At 38.6% G+C, this 23300-nt stretch overlaps 1 protein-coding gene across 1 annotated transcript; it reads left to right on the top strand.

Annotated features, from left to right (window-relative positions):
- The first annotated feature begins 8706 nt into the window (after window positions 1-8706).
- On the top strand, window positions 8707-22405 carry rassf4a (Ras association domain family member 4a). The gene is made up of 10 exons (XM_076077059.1): window positions 8707-8770; window positions 8907-8982; window positions 16722-16828; window positions 18107-18186; window positions 19482-19651; window positions 20004-20105; window positions 20185-20236; window positions 20363-20484; window positions 21057-21154; window positions 21965-22405. The coding sequence occupies exons 1-10, from the start codon at window positions 8718-8720 to the stop codon at window positions 22032-22034; spliced, it is 930 nt and encodes a 309-aa protein (XP_075933174.1). The 5' UTR covers window positions 8707-8717; the 3' UTR covers window positions 22035-22405.
- Window positions 22406-23300: the final 895 nt, after the last annotated feature.

Raw genomic sequence — 23300 nt, 5'->3', positions numbered from 1 at the left:
ACGTCCCTCTGCGCTCAGACTGAGCTCCTTACTGATATCACACAAAGGAAAGCATGTGTAATGTATTCATACTGACTGAGTGCAACTAGCTGGTGCTACACTGTGGCAGATGTTTATCTGAAAATAACATCATCAAATGTCCAAACAGCCATAATAAGACATTTGAGCATTTTTGAGTGTTCAGTAATGATGTACTCTATATTATAAATAGATATGTAGATTAATTGTATTAAGTGTTCTACTGATTTCATTTTTATACTTCAAAAAGATCTGTGTTCTTGTACAAAATGATTTTTTTTTGTGTGTGTGTTTTTAACAATAATTTGATCCTCAGATGTATACATTCAAAGAAATTAAACCATTTGTACCTACATGAGCAAGTGGTTGACTTTAAGTCAGATTTTTGCAAAGCCAGCATTGATTTGAAGAGCAGACGTTAATGCCGAGCAATCCAATCCAGTTAATGCACTATACATTATTCATGAGGTAATAAATTACATCAACTGTTTCTTTCATTCACCGTCGAGAAAATGTGTATGACTGTGACTGCAGGCATGAGAGCTTGTGCAGGTGCATGATGTGTTAGTCACATTCAAGCCTCCTCATTGTGTGTTTGTCATGTGCAAGCGGTGACCATGGAGACGGAGCTCTGGGAGGAGCGCTCACGTTATTATGGTGATGAGAAAAACATCAGATCACCCACCAGAGCGCCACCAAACCAAACCAATATTACTAAGTATTATTCATGCCTTCATAATGTGTCATATGCTGCGCATTGATAATATTAATATGGTGTGTGAATCAGACCCAAAAATTAGCATATCTGTGATATAAAAGTGGGTATATGAAAAGCTTGTATTAACATTAAATTTGTTTTTCTTTTGTTCTATCACGCTACAAATGATACAATTCACCATACAGACATTCCTCTTTTGTTCAGGTCATAAATCAATACTGTTTTGTTCTGTCAACACACACACACACACACACACACACACACACACACACACACACACACACACACACACACACACACACACACACACACTGTATTCCTCAGTCCTTTGTTCCCTGAATTGTAGATATATAACTGTATGTAGGCATAAGATGCAATATCTCTGCAGCATCAAAGCTAAGGAGAGAACCAATAACTATCAATATTATTTATCAATAAGCTATCAATAAGCAGCTCACTGAGAACTGGAGCTAAACAGCCGACACGTGAAAACACGCTGACACAAAAATAGCCTGCAGTTTAAACAACTAGCTTATTCTTCATATTTTATGCAAATTACATCTCCAGCCTCGACACAGTGTCATTCATTCTTCCAACCTTTTAAACATGTTTTTGCACAATGTATAAAAACCATGACATGTGAATCCAGTCAGGAGGGATGAGATGTTGTATGGGGAGAACAAGGAGTCTTTGTCCAGAGTTCACTGAGGCTGATAATCAGGGTTGTATTGTAATCTTCACAATGATCTCTGGTCAATTAGAAACTGAGTGACCCAATAATGGAGAGGAAAAGAACGTCAGCATTTCCCAGTCTATTTCAACCAACTTTGTCATATCCTTTAGAATGAGCTGTTCTGGGGGAAGTTATACAGCTGCAGGAACAACTTACTTCCTCTGTGCATGTTAAATCATAAATCCTATTCAGACAGAGAGACTTCCTACAGTTTTTGTTTCCACCCTACAAAAGTTTCCTAGATGGCAGATCCAGGCTCAAAAACAGGATGCGGGGAATAAATCTTAACAGGTCACAAGGACTTCTTCCTTTACTGCTGAGCTGGAAAATAACAGGATAAGTGCTTTAATGGTGGCTGTGCGGAAAGAATGAGGTTGTCTTATGTAAAGGCAGACAAAAATAATTATGATAATTGGTTCTTTGTACTGTTTGTTTATAAAAGTGCTTTGATTTGATTCTGTCAAACAACATAAACACAACACACCTTAAAAAACAAAAAAGGGGAAAATACTTCACGAACTATATAAAAAAACATGGAACACAAATTGCAGTATTCATAACATTTAAGCTAAAGGATAAAAACACCAGAAGTTGATATAACTTCAATCATTAATCTAAATTAGCTGGATCTTCACCTTCACACGTTTACATATATTGTCCAATAACACAAATTATGTTTCAATGCATGGGTGCCCATTCAAAACGTTGTTTCTGTACTCAGAGTGGTCAACAATGCACAGGAAGGAAATGCGTTTCCGTGATGCAAAATATCCATTTTATCAAATGAACATATTTAGTATAAAACACGTTAATGAACACATTCAAATGCAAACTTTAACCAGAGTGTTCTAGCAGTTTAAATGCCAAACCAACAACTTAAGTTAAATGACAAAGGTTAAACTGATGAGGCTGCAGCAAAGCACTCAGAGGCACCTTCATCAAGCGGAGAGAGGTATATGCATGTCCGCCCCGCCCACCCTCAACGTTGATTGGTTAAAGCGTATGAACATGGCCTTCTATTGGATCATCCTATTGTCAGTTTTATCTTCCAGCTCGGAATACCGTATGCCAAGAGGGGCATGAAGACTGCTAACCAACAACGGCGCGGGATACTTCGATGTTGGATATAAGGAAGAATACGGAGGTCTGCTATGGTAAGAAATCAAACTGATTAGATTTAGAGTAGGTTATTAGCCTACTACACAAAATGATCAGGAAGGAAGACATGTTATCGATGCGATTATGCTGTTTAACCATGACAACAACATAATGCCCTTAAGACCAGGGATGTTATGAAGTTGTATGCAGCCACTAACGGTGTAAATTATGTTTTTTGTTTTGCATTTTGGAATGTGACTGGTATGTAAAACTTTCCTCTTCGTCAACTTAAATCTGCAGATACAAAACTACGTTCTTCACAGTGATAGCTGCAAAAGAAATAGACACATCTTCAGCAAGTGATTAAATGTAAGTGTTTGTCTCTAATATACGTTTGTGAAAAGGTTTTGTATGTGCATTATTTGGAGCTGTCTTGGACATTATTTTACGCGTGGGAATGGGATTGTCTCCGGGCGCAGCTACCACAGTAGGTGCGATAATTGGATACGAATCTCGCGATGATCAAAGCAATTAGCAGACTTGCAATAAAGGTTCTTTGTCCATCAAGGGAGCTTTCACACAGAGGCAATTCCGTAATTTAGTCACAAAAGAAGAAGAAGAAGAAGAAGAAGAAGAAGAAGAAGAAGAAGAAGAAGAAGAAGAAGAAGAAGAAGAAGAAGGAGGAGAGAAGACAAGAGACTGATTATGTAAATTCACTCGAATCTTAGCATCACCCAACAGTGTCACCTCTTGGTTCATCTCCTGTGCAGTGTCTGAATAATTCATAATAATGGTGACAGACTGGAATCCTTTAAGTGATGGAATATTCATACACCCATTACTATAAATATGTATAAGGGATACACTGACCGTCCCATGCACCTTCTTTGTCAGCAGTTTCCTTGGATAAAAAGTGGAGGTGGGCAGGGGTCATTAAAGGGAGGGGAGGGCTCAGTGTTGTTGCTAATGCATCTGAAATTAACATATTTGTAGGGATTTTCATGAAGATTATGATGAAGTCGATCAGAGGATTTTGGATTTGAATCTTCAGCTGTATAAAGATAATAAGAGGATCAGCATTGTGACAGAAATCTGAATTCCCTCTTTCGTGCTCAGTGTTCATTGTTTAGCTGAATCTGCACCTCTCCTCTTAGAGATCACTTCCCAGTCAGACAGTGCTGTGGGCAGTACTGGTCTGTTTCCTGGTTTTTGTGGTGACTATCGTTGCACATGCAAGCGTTTTTTTTTCTGTCTATTTTTTATTTCCAAAGAAACTTCTGTCTCAGCCGCAGGAAATGCAAAAGGATCGATTCCTGTGTACCAGAGCTCAAAATATCTTCTCTCATTTTCTTTACCACTAATAACGATAATAATAATAATAACTTTATTTATATAGCACCTTTAAAAACAGAGTTTACAAAGTGCTTTGACAGACAAAGCAGCAAAAGCATGGCAATAATAACAATAAGAGAAAGCTCAGTGAGACAGTCAATACGATTACAAACAAATTATAAACAAGGATGATGAACCAACCAGGTTAAATTGATTATGAATGGGTCAGTCATATATCACAATGAAGTATATCAACGTGGAACTGCATTACAAAATAAGTAACACATCAGTACTTTAACTGATTAGCCTCCCTTCTTTACTCATCTGGACTCATGTGACCAAATTATGCTCTGTTACTGAAAGGCTCAGAAACATTGAGAGTCCCAACCAATTACTCAGCCAGTAGCACTTTAAATACTACATAAAAAGTGAATCAAAGTGCATCTGTCCCCTATCCTGCTGGCTATGTTCCTGCAGGTGGTGTCAGAGATCACAATCCAAGTCAGACTGAACATTATCGTCACTGAGCAAGATGGAGCTATGCATGAGGAAGTTTAGTTTACACAACGCTTTAGACACTAGGTGGCACCAGCATCATGATTGTGGACAGGGATAGGTATTTTAGATACCGTGCATTAGAATCATGTGTTGAAATATAAACTGTTAGTGTCAACTTGTAGCAAACAGCAAAGTTATAGTTAGAAAAGATAGAAGATCTGTTATTTTAACTAAGACATGTGATCATAAAAATTGGTAATCAATCATTTGCAACTGCGTATTTAATGGGTTGCACTTTCAATCATGTGGTCATTGCAGGAAGATGTGTGTGTGTGTGTGTGTGTGTGTGTGTGTGTGTGTGTGTGTGTGTGTGTGTGTGTGTGTGTGTGTGTGTGTGTGTGTGTGTGTGTGTGTTGTTGTTACGCAAATCTGCTTTGAAGGTGTTAATACGTTTGGTCAACACTCGTTCTTAGCTGGTGGCTAATGTTAAGGTCTGGGATGTGTTGTTCATCAAAGCAGTGTTGTGTAATAATAATAAAAAACTGATATGTACATTTTGAATGGGATTTTAACAGTGGTGGAAGAAGTAGTAAGATCTTTTACTTCAATAGAAGTAGCAATAAAACAGTGCAAAACTTTCAAGTTCAAGTCCTGAATCCTAAATTATACTTGAGTAAAAGTACAGAGGTATCATCAGCACAATGTACTTAAAAGTATCAGAAGTTTAAGCATTCGTCAGAATAGCCTCTATCAGTGTTTAGTGTATTTTAGTATTTGTATAATTTTTGTAGTTGTATTATTACTATGACTATTATTACTGATGCATTAAGCAGAATTTTAATGTTGTATTTGGTTGAGATTATTTTTAGTAGTTGATATACTGTAGCTTTTTATAAAACTATGCAGCAAATGTAATAAACTGATGGACTAGACTTGGTCTTTTACATCTCAATCTGCAGTAACTACAGCTGTCACACAAACAGAGTGGTGTAAAAGATACAATTTCTGTATAGATTATAAAGTACTTTGGATTTGAAGGGGGCTTCTGTCGGCCACTTGCCACCCAGTAACAAGACTGTTATCTTCACAGCTGTCCTCTCAATCAGTATTCTCTCTAACTCCGTCTCCGATTAATATTTTACTTTAAAGGCAGCTGCTTGAGCATTCATCGATAACGTATGAGATATGAAAAGTTCCTTAAATGACCCTGCTCGGCCTGGAACAAAGGCCACCTTGTTCAGCAGTTTACTTTCGCTTTCCAGTTTACACCCCTTGTGCTGTCAAGCATTAAGTTATAACAGGATCACATATCAGATATGCAAGAGCTCATATCAATGCCAGGAGGTGTTTTAGCTGGGAGATAAATCAGGTTAGCACATGCCTAGTTATTCACTTTCCATTACCCAGATTGATGTGGGTGCAAAGCAACAGTATAGGCAAACATATTGTGTGTGTATGTATTGTGTGTGTGTGCATACGTGTGTGTGTGTGTGTGTGTGTGTGTGTGTGTGTGTGTGCGTGCGTGCATGCTCTCTTGTCACGCCCCGATCACCTGGTTGTCTTAGTTGTGCAACAACAGCAGTAGTCCAGTATAATCTGTGAAAAAACATAATGGTGTGATATTTTCCAAACATGCTCTTATTCACAGGAGAGTGCCATGGAAATCTATATTTACACTGTTGCATTACAATACAGCACACAGTCAGCTCCTGTTGTTTGTGCAGATGTTTTAAGTAAGACATGTTTGCTTTGTGCCTGCCACTGACTCACATCCTGTAGTTTATTAACTAAAGACTGTGGGTGACCTCTCATATCCTGGCAAGGAAGTGATTGTCTTTACCATCATTCCGCTCTCAAGATAATCAGGAGTTTCAACAATAAATAGCACACAAGGTCACAGTGTTTTTGCTGATATATTTATTAAAAAAAAACAACACAATGTTTGAAAAATGCTCATATTGATATAAAAATAAATAACCAACTAAGTCGTTCCAGTTAGCTTTTCCAGCTGCATGCACAGAATCACATATAAACAGTACATGGACCATTTAACAGTGTTTTAAAGCTAAAACTGTTAACATTTTTGACAAGCCTCCAGGGCTCAGTTTTCAACATAACATCAGTCATTTGCACAGATAAAGTAAAGCTCTCTGCTACTGGCCTACAAAGAAAGTTTGATTTACAGCTCAGACAACAGTTTAGGGGATCTTGATGTCTGAGCTGTGTGACGTTTTTAGTGTGGCAAAAAACAGCATGTACACGCTTCTCTCCGTGCAGCAGCTTTGTGTCATTTGTCAGGCTGGTTGACTATTGGGAATTAGAGGATGAGGCTTTTCTGTTGAGGCCCCGGCTCCTCTGTCGAGAGCGCTGGTGCTGACGACCTCTCCCCCGCCTCCTCCTCTTCAGGCAAAGTGCCACATCACGACCCAACTTGTGAGCTCTAGAAAACACACACAGAAGCATAGACTTAAGCCTGGAGGAAGGGCTGTGAATTGATCTTCCTTGTACGTATCAGAGAAGTCAAATATTTGGATACAATATTTCTTGTGACATGAACAGCTTTTATTAAGGAAGAATCCATCATTTACACTGAGAAGGGAAAGCATGAATATATTGCAAATAATGGAGGGACAGACAAAAAACTGCTCAGCTAGGTGCTTTGTTACTACAACAACTGGCTTGGCAACAAATAAGATACTGTTGGCGGGGATTTACGGGAAATATGAAGATGGGTGGAACCCATCTATAACCAGTTGGGATGCAGGGCTAAAATATTATGCAATCTGTTGTGTAATAGATACATTGCATATTGCTGTTTTCATGTGCAAATTAACCTAAATTGAAGGATTACATGATACTATGAGGGTTGACAAAGCTGTAGTATCCCTTTTTAAAAACCCTTACAGAGGCACAGTTGGTTACTAGAGGTAACTAGAAGTCACTGATCAAGGCTCTCACCTATTCCAGCAGCGAATCAGTTGTTTGCCCATCAGCGCCTCTGGATTCAGACACACTGGATCATTGGTACTCTTCAATGTCACTCTGAAAAACAAACCCTCACATTTACTCATCTGGAAGTGTGTGTGTGCATGCGTGTCTCTGCAGGATCTGAAACTCACATTACTGTGACTCTGTTACAGCTGGGGCTTTTGGGGTAGACTGTGAGCTCCTTCAGTTGCCCTCTGACTCCTGGTTGCATGCGTGGACACAAACATCTTCCCGGGACGAATGTGCTGTGTGACTTTCTCACTGCACAGACACAGTAACAAGATTACAAGTTAATTCCATACAGTAAAACATGAGCAGAGATTAGGTTACAGCAAGTTAGCATGCTCAGACAGCTTTACCCCAATAAAACAATAATCCCCACTTTTACTATATCCAGATTTTATGAAAAAATAAGCATAGATGATTCCTACCTGTGATCAGTACAAAGCAGAGACTTAAGAAGGCGAGCCTCCGGACTGACTGAGGACAAAGCTTCATTCTGGAGACGAGCTGAGTTTTGACACTGAGCCTCTGGGCCACATGTTGCCGTTTTATACTCTTGCTCCTCCCCCCGCATACTCTGAGCTGGGCTTTCCAAATCAGGAAATTCCCCATGGCACTTTCCCTTTCAAATATATGGACACAGGAATCAGGGCCACCATTCCTCTGTCTTGTCAGAGAAGACTTGACATTCCGAAGGACACAGTAATTAATAAGTGACCTTTTGTTTTTTACTGTGAACTAAATTTAATGGACAACAAAGACACCAGTGTTGCAGATTGGTTGTGTTCTTTAGAAACTGTGCAACAGAGAAGACTAGTAGTGGTTTTTTTTTATCATCATTATTATGATGCTAACTGTTTATTAGAAACTTGCCACAGTAGCAGGCATTATCCTTGAAAGAGACAGAAGACACAGTGTTTTACAGGCTTTATTGAGCTTTGCCACAACATGTTCCTCCGTTGGCTCTGTGTCAACCACACCATGTGATTTCTGCGAAGCCACTGCTTTTACCACCGGAGCTATTTGTTTAAAAGTGTTTGATTCAAAACATTCTTTCCAAACCTCAAAGTGGATCAAAAGTGAAACACGACAACACATTACACTAATGTTCATATTTTATATTCATTTTATAAATATATATATTTCTATGTGTTTGGCCATCATCTTTTTAGAAGCACATGGTCATATTTTATGTACATGCTCATCATAATTTAGCTATTACACTCAGTTATTATGATTGTACACAGTGTTACAGACACAATACAATCTTTATTTAATTACTAATGTTGTTTTGTCGTGTTTTTCTGCCACAGCTGAGCTCTAGACAGAATGGGTGAGTGTCAGACCTACGTGAAGCTCAGTGAAGAGAAACTTATACCAAAGTAAGTCCTTACATTTCACTCACTACACAGTAGTCGCATTCAATCAAGTGAAATAACAATGTCGATGTATTAAATGTCACCATTGCGTGAGAGCTATGCGTGCTAATACCCTTTGGGGTCTTGTGTTCATATCCAGGTCTGCCATCTTGTCACTGCTTAGGACCTACAACTGTTACCACGAAGGGAAAAACTTCCAGCTGAGGACTCGCGAGGTAAGCAAAACTCAGACAGATCACCTGACAGGAGAGCGTGCTGGCGGAAATAAAAAAGGTAAACAGGGAGTGTTTGACAATTGCTCGGTGGTATGTGTGGGTGTTTGGATTACAGGACATGCACTGTTCTGGGTTACACACAAATGGGTTACACACATACAAAACTGGAACCAGTTGAACCACCACTTTGATTTGTAAGCAGATAATGAGGACAGAAAACCTGAGACCAAATAAGCTTCTGAGCACAAACCTGCCATTCCAACATGCCAAACGGCTGGCAAACCACAAAAAATCCCCTTTACCTCGAAATGAAAATGCAAGGAAAGGAGTCTCAGATTTCAGTTATACACTAACTGCTTAGCAAAGTATTTCCACAGTAAACGTTTTGCTGTTGTGCTGTGTTTGGTTATTTGTTTGATAACTATTCTATGGCTTTTATGGTCAGGAGTTCCCCTTTGTGTCCAGATTTTTTTTGAGTGTGTATGGGGTTTAGGGCAGGGTGGTCATGATCCGGCCCTCTTTTTTATCCCACCAGTTAGAATCACTATTATCTCATTCTGGGAAAATCCCCCCGAAGCCACAGACATAACATATGTACATGCAACATACACATGTAAAATAGAAGGAGCAGTGATCTCATAATATGACCAAATGTCGTAGTTTTTACTCAAAATTGATTGATTGATTTGATGAGAAATATAACTCATTATTGAGAATGACTCAACACATTGCATTACACCGCTTACACTTGTAATGAGTCATTTTAAGCTTTATTGTGGAATTGAAAGAATGTCTCATCTTTCAACTTGCAAGTCAGTTTTTCTACCAGAACGTGTTGCTTCACTAATAGCTAAATAGATTAAATAGTTTTATCCAGAACAGACAAGGACTCACTGATATAAGCTAACTTTATATGATGCATCAGCTCCTTTGTCAAGAACAATATATTTATTTTATTGGTAATTAATGTTATGGAAATGTATCTGTATCATAGGAGCCTTTTAGCTACGTTGTTTTGATAATGTTGCCCAAAGTTAAAGCATTTAGGGGGATCTATTGGCATAAATAGAATATAATAATAATAATACGTTTTCTTTGGTGTTGAATTGTTGTGTTTTTGTTAGCTTGGAATGAGACATTTATCTCTACATCTGGAGCAGGTCCTCTGCTCTGAGGCCTCCATGTTTCTACAGTAGCCTAGAACAAACACACCAAACACTGGCTCTAGAGAAGTCCATTTGGATTTTCGCATAAAGCTATACCAACATAATATGATCCTGATATTATGATATGAAATAGGATCCTGATGAATAAACAAGTATAACCTTCCCCTGTTTGATCTCTTCAGTGTAAGTTTACTCTTTGTAAGAGGCATTAAATAAATGCACTATGATGCGACTTATCTCTGTTTCTCTTATACAACGTAATAATTTATAGGAACATAGAACATAGAATCAGCTTTTGTTGTTTTAGTGGCAAGAGTTACACATTTTGACTCATGATTGAATCTTTACGCAAATAAATACAATGAGAAATAAAACTAAGACATGAAACCATTAGAGCTAGAATTACAATTTGAAACCACAGAAATTTTGATTGAAAGTTCATAACTGCAGCTGACAAAACAATCTAGCCACAAGTTTATTCAGAAGCTGTTGATCGAAGATGTTCATCGTATGTGATATAATCCAAAGCTCCAGAACAGCTGCAAAATGGACGCTGTGGTGAGATTGGTGTTTTGAATGTTTTCTCCAATGTCAAAGATTTTAATTTTAATCTAACATGGATGAGGTGTCCTTAAAGTGCTAAGAAAACCGTCGCTTGACAACTGGGAAAACAGCATCTGCTGAGGAAGATCAAGTTCTACAGTCAAAAGCTTCAAAACAGCCATCAAATGAACTTGTTTGTTACTGTATTGTTAGGGTACAAAATACATTGTGATAGCATGGTGATAGCTGTAATGGTGTACACACTATGACACATGATCATAAATGAAAGTGTCTATTGTTGTGCAGTAATAGGTTATGCTTTCCGTGATACAGTGACATCAGTAAAGATGATGGAGCGAGGCCAAAGCTTACTCACGACTTACTCATTAGATATTTTGGGGGAATGAGGGACATTACTCAGCAGTAACATTCTTGGGTTAAGACCAACATTTGGAAACTCCTAATGTTACCTTCTAGAAAATACAGTGACTCTGTTGAATGAGTTTAGATGAAAACCAGCTGTAGACGTGCACCACAGCTCCCAGACAGAATTGTACTGGCATCATCTATACCTGGCATGTCCGAATGTTTGTTGTTGTAATTTATATTGATTATCCAGGCTGATGGAAACAGGTCCTGTGTGAAAAAAGAAGTCGATTTGAAAGTGTGGTTCTAAGATTGTATCATGATCACGCTCTGCAGGTGTGACCAGGTGATGCGTGTTAGTCATGTTGTGGCTGGAAATGTCATGTGGTTTGATTTGGAAGCCAAACCGGAAAACAAGCTCTAACATGAATGCAAAGTACAACTATTAGTTGTAAACAAATAGATGATGCTGATTGATTGAGGTATTTTCTCCTTCAAGGCTCAGCAGCAGCCTTGCTGTGGCTGATATTGGTTCACTGTTTTTCACAGGAGGGGCTGAATGTATCTGCCTGTGCTTGTCTGCTGTGTTCAGCCAAATATGAATCATGTGTATGCAGCGCATAGTGGCTGTATCGGGTATTTTTTAGTTTACAATGCCACCGCTGTAGCACCACTGATTACCACTAGATGACAGTGTGGGATACGATTGTCTAGATTTGAGGCTCACTGCAAAAAAAAAGATGTAGTTGGTCTATTGAAGTGTTTAACAGAAGGATTCAGATCCTTTACTGAAGTTAAAGTAATATGCCATTTACAAGTCACATTTATAATCTCTATTGAGTATGAAAGTATTCTAAGTGCTCATTAAAATGGCCCCTGTGAGTGTTATATTAATACAATAAAATAAGATTATCCTTTATTAATCCCACAATAGGGGAAATGTCTTGCTAAACATTTCACTGGAGGGGCTGAATGTACCTGCTTGTGCTTGTCTGCTAAGCCAAATATTAATCATGTGTATGCAGCGTATAGTGGCTGTATCGAGTATGTTGAGGTGCTTCTCTAGTAATAACAAGTAGTAGTCAAAGTAGCAATAGCACAGTAAAGTTGGTGTTTGGCTGTCTAGGTGAAGACCAGGATTATGTAGTTGAACCGGTGGGAGAGAGGAAGCCAGTGGAGGTATTTTAAGACTGTAGTGATGTGGTGCTTAGGTTGATATGGGTTAAAGGTTTGACAGATGCAATCTGGACCAGTTGGAGTCTGTTGATGATGCTGCCACTGATTCCTTTAAATAAAGGTACACAAGTACTAGCATCATATATAATATATTTCGTACTTTAATATACATAAAGTAAGAAAAATGGAAGCACTTAACATGCAGAATGGCCCGTCTCAGAATAATATATATAATATTATTGGATTATAATTGTTGCATTAATATATACATTACTTGAATGTTGCAGCTGGTAAAGGTGGGGCTAATTTTAATAATACTGCTGGGTAGCTGTGAATGTCCCCCAGGGGATCAATAAAGTATTATCTTATCCTAAAATAATATATCATGATTTATTTGATAATTAGCCTGCAAAGTAACTAACTAAAGTAAATAAATGTAGTGGAGTAAAAAGTGCAATGTTTACCTCTGAAATGTCATTAAGTAGATGTATAAAGTAGCAAAAACCGTGAACACTAAAGTAAAGTACCTTGAATAATACTTGCAGTACTTGAATAGATACTTCATTACTTTCACTTGGTAATAACATGGTTTGTATTTAAGATTTGGTCTGAAAATTAACTAGAGATTTAAACAGTCATGGAATAAAAAGTATAATGTTTTCCTCTGAAATGACGTAACGTCAAAGTACTTGTAGTAAAAAATGAAAACTCAAGTAGCCTATGTCTAAATTGTGCTTGAGTACAGTATACGAGTAAGACTTATTTGCATTCCACTACTGGCCCAAAGATACGATCTCTCACAGTCTTTTAATAAATGGATGCAACCCTGGCAGCAGCGTTTTAACGACTATTTTCATTATTATTTAATCTGGTAATTATTTTTTCAATTAGTTATTTAGTCTCTAAAATGTCAAAAGGTCATAAAACTGTCCCCAAGTGGATGTCTTCAAATGTTTTGTTTTGTTTGACCAACAGTCCAAAACTCCAGTTCATGGCAGAAAACAGCAGAAAACAAAGACAATTCTTACAAGCTTTTAAAGCTGGAACCTGAAACTGTTTTGATTTTAAATCATTCAGCTCTTTGTAATAACTTCAGAAACAACAGAGAATATTCATGATTATTTTAGTATTTTATTAGAAAGTATATCCTTTACGTCTTTACAAAATTCACAACGTAAACATGTAGACTTGAGTCCTCGGTCGAAATAAATAGATCTTCACTTTTCTTTGGTGTTTTGGTCTTTGTCCAGCCTTCATAATGAGTCTCATCATTCAGTGCATTGTTTTTAATCTTCATAAATAAAGCCGATTCTTCGAACCTTTTTGGATTATGAGATATTCCACCAAAGTGCCTTTCGGGGCGTCCCACAACAACGTCTCTCTTCAAGTCCTTATCTCTCCAAACAGCCAGTCTACAGGGTCCATGACCCTGCAGTCTTTTTCTCTGCCCATCTTAAGAGAAAAATCCTCTGGGCTGTTTAGACTCAGACTGTAATGTCTGGAAGTCCTTAGTGTGCGGGAAGAGCTGCGAGGAGGTGAGGCTGAGACAGAAAGCTTCATTTGAGCCTTTGAGAACTGCCGTAGCTTGGGGGACTTCTGGAGTCTGACGAGGCCGCAGCTCAGTGCCTCCGCAGGGCGTGCAAGGGCCTGAATACTAGTCATGTAGTCCTCTAGAGACTGGGCGATCTGGGAAGATTGAGTGGATGAGGGGTGGACAGGCAAGTCCTCAAGCGTCTCAGTAATGGTGGGTAAGTGAGGCAGGGAAAGCAACAACCGCCTGCGTTTCATGCTGGAGAGAGAAAAAGAGGAAAAATAAAATGTTAGGCTGTGGCTCTTTGTCTAGACTTCAATGACATAAAATAAATTAAACTATTTACTAAAAAACTAATCTTAATGGTGATTTTAATTTTCTGTTTTTAATTAGGGTCTGTACCTTTGCTGCTAAAACTCTTTACAGTAACTGCATTTGCTGTCTTTTAGCATTTAGCTTTTTAATTCTTGCATTATAACAGATAAACTAATAACTATACATACCCTTCTTTCCTTGTTTGATACTGTGAATTACAATTTCAATTTCATAATGTGTGTTTCTTATCTTCGATCTGGTTTGTAACAAGTAAAATATGCTACAATTTCTTTAAAATCAACTGGTAGAAATTGCTAAATTGTAAGCTCGATAATAAAGAGTAGCTGATAATAAACAACAAAAGAAGAAGCACTCTTACCTTGGATACTTGAGTTGTAAAGTTGACATGTAGAGTGAAACAGAGAGAAGGCTCGTTCGCTCAGTTGAGTATGACCGGACCGGAGTTTGTATCCAGGCTTTATAGAAGCACCCTGAAGCACTAACCGCTCCTTCCAAAAATAGCTCTGCTGACCTTACTCTCATCTCTGTGGATTTCTGTGTGTGTGTGTGTGTGTGTGTGTGTGAGAGGGTGTGTTCATGGCTGTTCAGGAAACTCAGGAGTGGCGGGTCAGCAGGGTTCAGCGGTGCAGCTGCTCTGACTGTTTATATTCCAGAAACAATGAAGCCCTGGGAGCAATCTGCCTCACCTCCCAAAACCCGCTTTCTGCTTCTTCTCTCTTTTCTCTGACATTTCAGCATTACAATTAAAATCCATCTAAGAATGGCACTAAACTGACTGTTCATCTCCAGTATTAATATTCTTTCAGTAGTTTGCACTTTTCTCACTGACGAGCCTCCTGTTAATCCCACCGCCGTGCAATTGTGACATAACGATCAGAAGTTATCCATCGAAATGAAACCATTAACAGTCTATAAACACAAAGGGTTAGAGAGCTCCTTAAGTTGTTCGTGGAAAAAGCAGTCTGAGATCCTCATATGAACTACTTTCATGCATGCATTAGTGTGTCAGGGGTCCCATGGTCCGAGACAACAATACTAAATACGTATACTAAATCTCAATTTGCACAGTTTTTAACTACAACCAACGTGGTTGATCAGTGTTCCTTGGTTTCATGCCTTTTGATTTTGTTTGTGATTCTTTTAAGTCAAAATATTTTTTTGCAATTTCTCTGTCAGCCTAATTGCTAAAATGTCACTGAAAAGGTCCACACACACCTGTTTTGGACCGTTTTTTGTACTTTTTGGACTCTAACAGAAGTTACAGGCACCAAGCTGATTTTTTTGGTCTTCTACCTTCAGACAAGTTGTTCACAAATAATCAGGAGATCAAGAAGCATTTTAGATATTTTACTTGAATAAATTAGTAATACTACGGTAGTAAGAAATACTGCATTATTTAAGTAAAAGTACAAAAGTAGAAGCATCCGATTATACAGCAAGTACCAAACGCAAAAGCACCCATTATGCAGAATTACCCATTTCTGAATAAGGTTTATTATATTGCTGGATTATAATTAGTGATATATTAAAGTGTGCATATATATAGTGTATGTACTGCTGTGTATCTCAACCTGTAATCATATATCATAATGTATTTGTTGAGTTACATTTTGTATTAGTTATCTAATTCTGCAAAGTCACTAGTAACTAATGCTGTCAGATGACAGTAGTGGAGTTTAAAGTGCAATAAAATGTAATGGGGTGAAAATACAAAGCAGCATAAAATGGAAATACTCAAGTACCTCAAAAAAGTACATGAATACAGTACTTGAGTAAATGTACTTACATTCCACAACTGCAAATAATTCACCCTTTATCTCTAATGAGCTCACAATTTATTTTGACATTAAATAGCTTGGGATTTAACCAAAAAGGCCACAGGGTGAACACTTCACACTGCCTTCTGACAATTGGAGTCTGTTTCACTTTGGTGTTAAAATCTCTCTGAGGAATAGATTTATAGACTTTTTCCATCGGCAGAATTGTGTTAAAAGATCTACATTGTATTCCGGAGTATCACATAAGTTATTGTGATGGTATAAAAAGCTGTTTGAGATGAAGGAAACTGATCTGTGATTATAACAGTCACAAGTTGTGCTGTCAAATTTGAATCATTACTGGTTCAGTTGCAATATGTGCACAAAAGACTTGATCTCAGGCTTCACTATTCAGTCCAACATGCTTTATTCATAATTTTTTTACATTCATAAGCCAACTGAAAAACCGGGTGACACTGTTTTATTTCTGTACTCAGAACAAAAGGGTTTTCTTCCAAATTTAGAGTTTCAGTTCTGTGAAATCAAAACATCTCCCCCTGCGTGTATACGTGACCCAAAGCAGTCATGTCTCTGTTTTCATTATTGCTGCCTTCTCAGACGTGACTTCACCCTTGTACTGTGTAAAAAAGGGTGGGTCAAAAACCTGATGGGATTTCTCCAAGATGAGAGGGTTCACCCTGTAGCTGTGAGCGAATGTTCCTGCACGTACACCTGATATTGAGCTGCTGTGGCAGGCGGCCAGCAGGATATCCCCTCTGACCATGAGTGCTGATGATCATTTTTATGTGTGTGTGTGTGTGTGTGTGTGTGTGTGTGTGTGTGTGTGTGTGTGTGTGTGTGTAGGAGGATGGCGAGCTAATCCTTGAGGGTTTGCTGAACATCTACTGGGGTCTGCGCCGACCAATCAGACTTCAGATGTACGACGACAATGAAAGATTTCGTCTCAACCGGTATGACAACTCGGTCCAGACCGACACAGATGACTTGATGTGCTGAACAAATAGATGTGGGACGTGTGACTACAACACTGGCAACAGGGATCTCTCACACAGTAGCAGACAAAGACAGGCTAAACTCACTGACCTTGTGGTTCATCAGCGTCCCCACCCTTAAGGAAACTAGGAAAACTTATTTTACCTGTGTGGTAGGCCTACACATGATGGTGTTGTACTAAAGAGTTGGCTGTATACAATAAGAGATTGACATGTTACAGCATGTAACAGTGAATGAAATATGAATAGTTAGGCCTAAAACAAAATAACAAATTAAAGAACAACATGCAAAAGCTCCATACATACCGTATTTTCCGCACTATAAGGCGCACTTAAAAGCCTTTAATTTTCTCAAAAAACGACAGTGCGCCTAGTAATCCGGAGCGCCTTATATATGGATCAATTGGTTAATTGGTTGATCCATACTGGTTGTACACGGCGCTCTGTCAAAATGTTTCAGTACGACTGGTAAACTACAAAGCCGCACCGCGGTAAACACCGGTACTGTGCTTACTCCTAGTCCAACACCACTTGTGTGTATAAAGACCCCAAAATGGCACCTTTCAAGAGACACGCTTACGACGCTATTCTATTCTATGCGCCTTATAATCCGGTGCGCCCTATATATAAAAACAGTTCTAAAATAGGCCATTCATTGAAGGTGCGCCTTATAATCCGGTGCGCTTTATAGTGCGGAAAATACGGTAATTTTCTTTTTTGCATTGGCAACAAATTTTAAACATTCACTGGTTCCAACTTCTCAAATGTGTGTATGATATTCATAAGCTCCTTGGCAGAGTTATAAAGTGAATATATTTGGGTTTTAAAAACAAGCAAATTGAATCCATCATTCTCACTGTTTCAGTCATTTATGAGCAAAACGATGAATGAATTGAACAAGGAATTGATTGCAGATGGCAGATTTATCTACAATGAAAATATTCTTCACCGGGTTGGAACTAAAAACAAGGAAAGTTAGCTCAGCAAACACCTGGATGCATTTAGCTAAATTAGTTTAGCTTAACATAAAGACTGGAAGAAGGGAGTAACCAAAGGTAAAAGCCTACCAACAACAAACAAACAAGAAATGAGTTATCAACATAACTGCTTCCAGTCTTTGACCTAAACTAAGCTAAGTGTCCCCCGGCTTTAGCTTCATTTCCACAAGTATAGAGTATAGAGAGTGCTATAAATGTTAACAAACAATAAAGACATTGTTCCTCTGTCTTTCTATAGAAACGATAGATCGGGTTTGGCAAAGCAGCTCTCAGCGGAGTCTAACAATAACTCACCGGGCACAGAGAGTGGACCAGCTAGTGAGTAGCACACGTGCAGTCATTCTCACACACTCACACACACTTGATTGATTAATGTAGATTACAAACACATGTTGAAACAGATTAGAGCGCCACACGTGTTTAATTGAACATTTCCATTGGAAAGGTTGGCTCCCATGTTGAGCACAGATTAGCATGAGATGCCACCTAGATCAGATCACTAACTCTATAAATAACCAGGGTTAGACTACTTAACATTTACTCCTCTGCTAACTCAGATCATTTGTCTGGGTTTGTCACATGGTGATCTTAATGCTGTTAGAGGATTTCAAATTATTTAGAATTCAGAATTACTTTTATTAAACTCACACACAGAGCAAAAGTATATGTTTATATATATGTATTGAGAAATCCACGGCGCTGTCCGCGGTGCTGAAGTAGCAGACAGATCTTTAATTGCGACTTTCCTTTCTCTTTCTCCGTCCCCCTGTTAAGAATTAACAAATCATATATATATGTGAGTGTGTGTGTGTGTGTGTGTGTGTGTGTGTGTGTGTGTGTGTGTGTGTGTGTGTGTGTGTGTGTGTGTGTACAACAACAAAGTTACTTATAACCCTAAAGAAAACTGATTGACTTAACATTGGCGTCTGCGTTAAAAACAAGGCGCATTTTATGGGAATGGAAAAAGTCACATACACTTTGAAACCATTTAAACATAATTTAAGAGGCGATGATGTTGGTGATCACCTCAACGATATGTGATGGAGGGTGGCAAGTATCTGTCTTGGATACGGACACATTGATACGCTAGATAAAAAGGATTTTTCAGAAATTGTTTATCATAAATAACACATACTAATTCAACAAAGATATTGGCTATACTGGTTATACATCTAGTGTCAAATATTGGTCAAATTCTGTAAATGAATCAAGAGATGTTAATCATGAAATGGGGAGACTATGCAGCAAATTCTTTGTTTTTATCCTTGAAAATATAATGAAGTGGCCAAATGTTTTGTTCATTGGTTCAAAACAAACAGATTTGAATTAATTGACTAAGTTAGTATAAATTAGTCTGAACTAATTGAATAAAAGTATATAGTAATTGTCATTTAATCCTCCAAACATATTTGATTATCAAAATTACTCACAAAATTGGGCCAGGCATCAGACAAAATGTGAATACCGAGCATGTGGAACACCATATGCTGATCCATCTTTATGTAAAACTGTTTGCAAATGTTTTGTAACTTGTTTTCAGTGTAACTGCCACGCATAGCTGCTGGTGTATATAATGCATACTTTAAAAGAAAAGTGTTTTTGTTTACTCTGAGGTGGTGACATGTGTGGTCAGGAGGAGGAGGATTCTCCTCAGCTGCTGAGGACTAGGAGTGACGCCTCCTTCATGCGGGTTCAGAGGAGGTCAAAGACACACACTGCCAAAGATTTGCAGCGCTTGCGAACACACCGGTTCTCAATCAACGGACACTTTTACAACCACAAGGTACAATAAACACAACACGCGTACACGCACACGCATTAATGTATCCCGTTGATGACACATTTCCAGGTGTAGAAGGGAAGACGTTTCCTGTGCGGGTGTGCCTGTACTAGTGCTGAGTTTCACAATAGCCTGTTGTGGGCTGATTTCATTAATATGTCACATAATACAAAGGTACACTGTGTGTCTTCATCAGTTTCTCCTGAATGTGTTTTTATTGAACAGATTCCAGCTTTGGACTGAGGGATTTCCTTCCCGTTCAAAATATCTAAGGAGTTCAATTCCAGGAATCCCTTAAGTGTTGATGAAGCCAAGTTCCTAATACTTTGTGTACTTTTGCTTCTCCTGCTTCCAGACATCTGTATTTACTCCAGCCTTTGGATCGGTCACTAACGTGCGAGTGAACAGCTCCATGACGACTGGACAAGTCCTCAGCCTGCTGCTGCACAAGTTCAGAGTAAGCAGTAAGACACACGTTGCATCTCAAGTGATCCTTCAGTTGAACCGGACATAATCTGTATTTGTGTCTTTTTAAGGTGGAGAATAAATCTGAAGAGTTTGTCCTTTATATGGTGCACGAATCTGGAGGTAATTCGTAATTTACCATTACTCATTACCAGCAACTTACCAACTTATTGATTGGGGTTTTGTCAGCAGAAATGTTGTGTTGTGTGTGTTTGTTATCACTTGTTGTATTTGTCTACATCGTTGTAGAAAGGACCCGACTGAGGGATGGTGAATACCCACTGGTGGCTCGCGTGCTTTATGGTCCCTGTGAGAAGATCTCCAAAATCTTGATCACGGAGGCGGACCTGGGAGAGGAAGTTACATATGATGTGAGTCTGCCTTCTGCCACCACTCTCTATGTCCTCTTGTCTATTTTGTGTTGTCCTAAACATAGACACAGAATGATACAATGAACAGTTGGGTTAAATTTAGCAAGCTGAGGAAAGATATCCTGTTTCGGGACTGACAATAGGCTAAGATGGCCGACAGCATTTTGTTGTGACTGACCTGGGTAATAAATAAAAGCTGTTGCTGGAGAACGTTTCTGGATTGTCAACTCAGTAACACAAGTTAAAGGGTCAGTTCATCCAAATAATTTACCTCTATATCTAGCCATAGTTTTGTTTTTATATGTAGGGTTTGTAAACATACACATATTTGTTCTTACTTCACTCCAACACAGTGGAGGTGAATGCAATCGTGTTAGCTATTCTATGTGTTTTACCTTCTACTGGAAAGCCTCTTGTGTGTAGACATGCAACTTAGGTCACCTTTTAGTATTTTTACCTTTAGTATAACTTTTACTTTAGTTTATAATTGTATTATGCCTCCATGCCGGCGACAGCCGTGACCAGAGACGTTATGTGCTTGTGCTGATATGTTTGAATCTTTTTCTCCCCAGGTTGCCCAATACATAAAGTTTGAAATTCCTGTTTTAGACAGCTTTGTAGTGAAACTTAAAGAGGAAGAGGAACGTGAGATAAACAAGCTGACCAAAAAGTAAGTCAAGAGTCTCTCCACTCAGCAAACAGTTATAAAATTGGTTCCAGTCTAGACAAAGACTTCTTTAATGACGGTCTATTTCATTATGTGAAGCCAATATCTGTGACTGAGGCCGGAAGTATGGAATCAAAACAAGACCTTCAATGAGGATAGTGTTTGTGAAAAACAGTCATCACTCACAGTTTTCAAGATTGTGTAATCAAAAATGCATATGACTGAGATTTCCGCCTCATATTATGTGTTGTGTGTGTGTGTGTCATTGATTTCCGGCATGTGGGCTCAAACGCACAAACTCATTGTAACTACAAGTGGTAAAGGATTTTATATATCAAGAAATTCTATGAAAAAAACAATTGAATTGATCCTTCTAACATGTGACACCTGTCGGCTGGTTCCTCTGTGCCACTGACACATCAGTGAGCCACAACATTGCACTGGGTGATATGTTCCTTCATTGCAATGAACATGGGCACTGTAGTTTATTTTTTAGTCACCTTCCTGCTACCTTCCTTCAAAGTTGACTCCTGTTTGAGTAACGTTTACTAAAAACTACAGAGCAAGTGTTTAACGCTTTACATCTTAAGTTCCTGCTTGGGTCTGAGAGCCATAGACAGGGTGAGGAAGGGGACCAAGTAACACATTGTAACAATTGGGATTTTGGGGACGCTTTTATCCCTCAGTTTACAGTTGACATGTTCTTTTTTTTTATATGTATGTACTTAAATGTAAGTAATTGAGTGCCTGTCGGAGAGTGTAGGAGTCTGTTAGCGACAGTCTTTAATCGTGTGTGTTTTCTCTCCTCTGCAGGTACAGCGCTCTGAAGTCTATGATCCAACATCAGCTCGAAGGCAGAGCTCACACCAGTGACAGAATATGAGTGTTTTTGTATGCACTGATGTAACCTGTGTGTGTGTGTGTGAGGGGGGTTCAACACTAATCATTGTTGATTTACTGTGGGATCATTTGCCACAACTGTAGTAAATGTTAGAGGTAAAGGTAAAAGGGTAAAAGTCAAGGCTGTAATAGAACCATATCATACACCAATGTGCTTCTACTCTTAGAATGACAGTTTGTATGATCTGTTAAAGTTACTGTATTACTTTGAATTTTATCACTGCTTTGATATCCCTACTGTTAATATATTTGCATTTTGTACGAAGATTCTTACTGCAAATTTGAATATTGATACAAGCTGTTTTTTGGTAATGTACTCTCTGACTTGGACCTTTTTATGTAATAAATCTGTTTTAGAGTGGCCTTTATAAATGCTGTTGGATCTCTGCTGACACCAAACATAATACCCAGCTCGGACTTCCCACAAAGAAAACAGCCATCTTTATTATTTCCTGTACTTCCACGGTGACTGGAGCACAGATTAGCATTGTTCTTCTGCGTGACCCTATTTGCCAGCTAGTTCCCATGAGCTCTGTGTGTGTGTGTGTTTGTGTGCGTGTGTGTTAACCTATCAACATTACACAATAAGAGTATCCTGAGAAAGAAGGGCTGTTCCGTTTTCCCAGTTTCACAAACAGCAAAACTGATGTAATATTTTGTGGACCAACCTTGACCATTATTGCTACAGTATTTGATTAATCAAATAACCATTTGAGACCAGAGGGGTTTATTAATATTTGTGACTGCGCTGGGAACTTGTGCAGCAAATATTTCAGACTTAAATAGCTGGGCAAGAAGTCTGAATTGCTGGTGCATCGGTCACAGAAACTGCAAAATTATGTAAGTACACACTGTATATATTGTGAGCACAGGAGCGCTACAGGGTTTCTGTCTCAGTCCACGTGCTGCTTTACACGTATTTAGATGACTGTGTTGCAAAATATCAGATTACTAAATTTGCAGATGACAACTAGGACAACGCTTGTCACCATTTAGGGTTTCTGTCAATGCGAGGGATAGTTTTAAATTCCTCAGGATCCAGATTCTTTATGCTCTTAACTGGTCCCAGAACACCGACTGCTTGTGGAAAAGGCACAACAAAAGCTGTTTTTTTTTTTAAAAAGGTGCCTTAAGAGATTTGTTATGTCAACAAGGTCACATGTTCTGACAGGAGGTGTAATATTAGTGCAGTGTGGTAACTTGTCTGTGTTTGACCTGAAGAGACGCAATAAAAGCAGGCTAAGCAAGC

The sequence above is a fragment of the Anarhichas minor genome, unplaced genomic scaffold (genome assembly GCF_050575085.1).
Source record: "Anarhichas minor isolate MPS153535 unplaced genomic scaffold, ASM5057508v1 ptg000058l, whole genome shotgun sequence".
Taxonomy (NCBI): Eukaryota; Metazoa; Chordata; class Actinopteri; order Perciformes; family Anarhichadidae; genus Anarhichas; species Anarhichas minor.
This window is presented reverse-complemented; position numbering and strand designations above follow the sequence as displayed.

Coding starts and splice junctions, on each gene's coding strand:
- rassf4a (XM_076077059.1), top strand. CDS start 8,718: ATGGGTGAGTGTCAGACCTACGTGAAGCTCAGTGAAGAGAAACTTATA. Junction 20,106..20,184: donor TGCTGCTGCACAAGTTCAGA/GTAAGCAGTAAG, acceptor TGTCTTTTTAAG/GTGGAGAATAAATCTGAAGA. Junction 20,237..20,362: donor TATGGTGCACGAATCTGGAG/GTAATTCGTAAT, acceptor ACATCGTTGTAG/AAAGGACCCGACTGAGGGAT.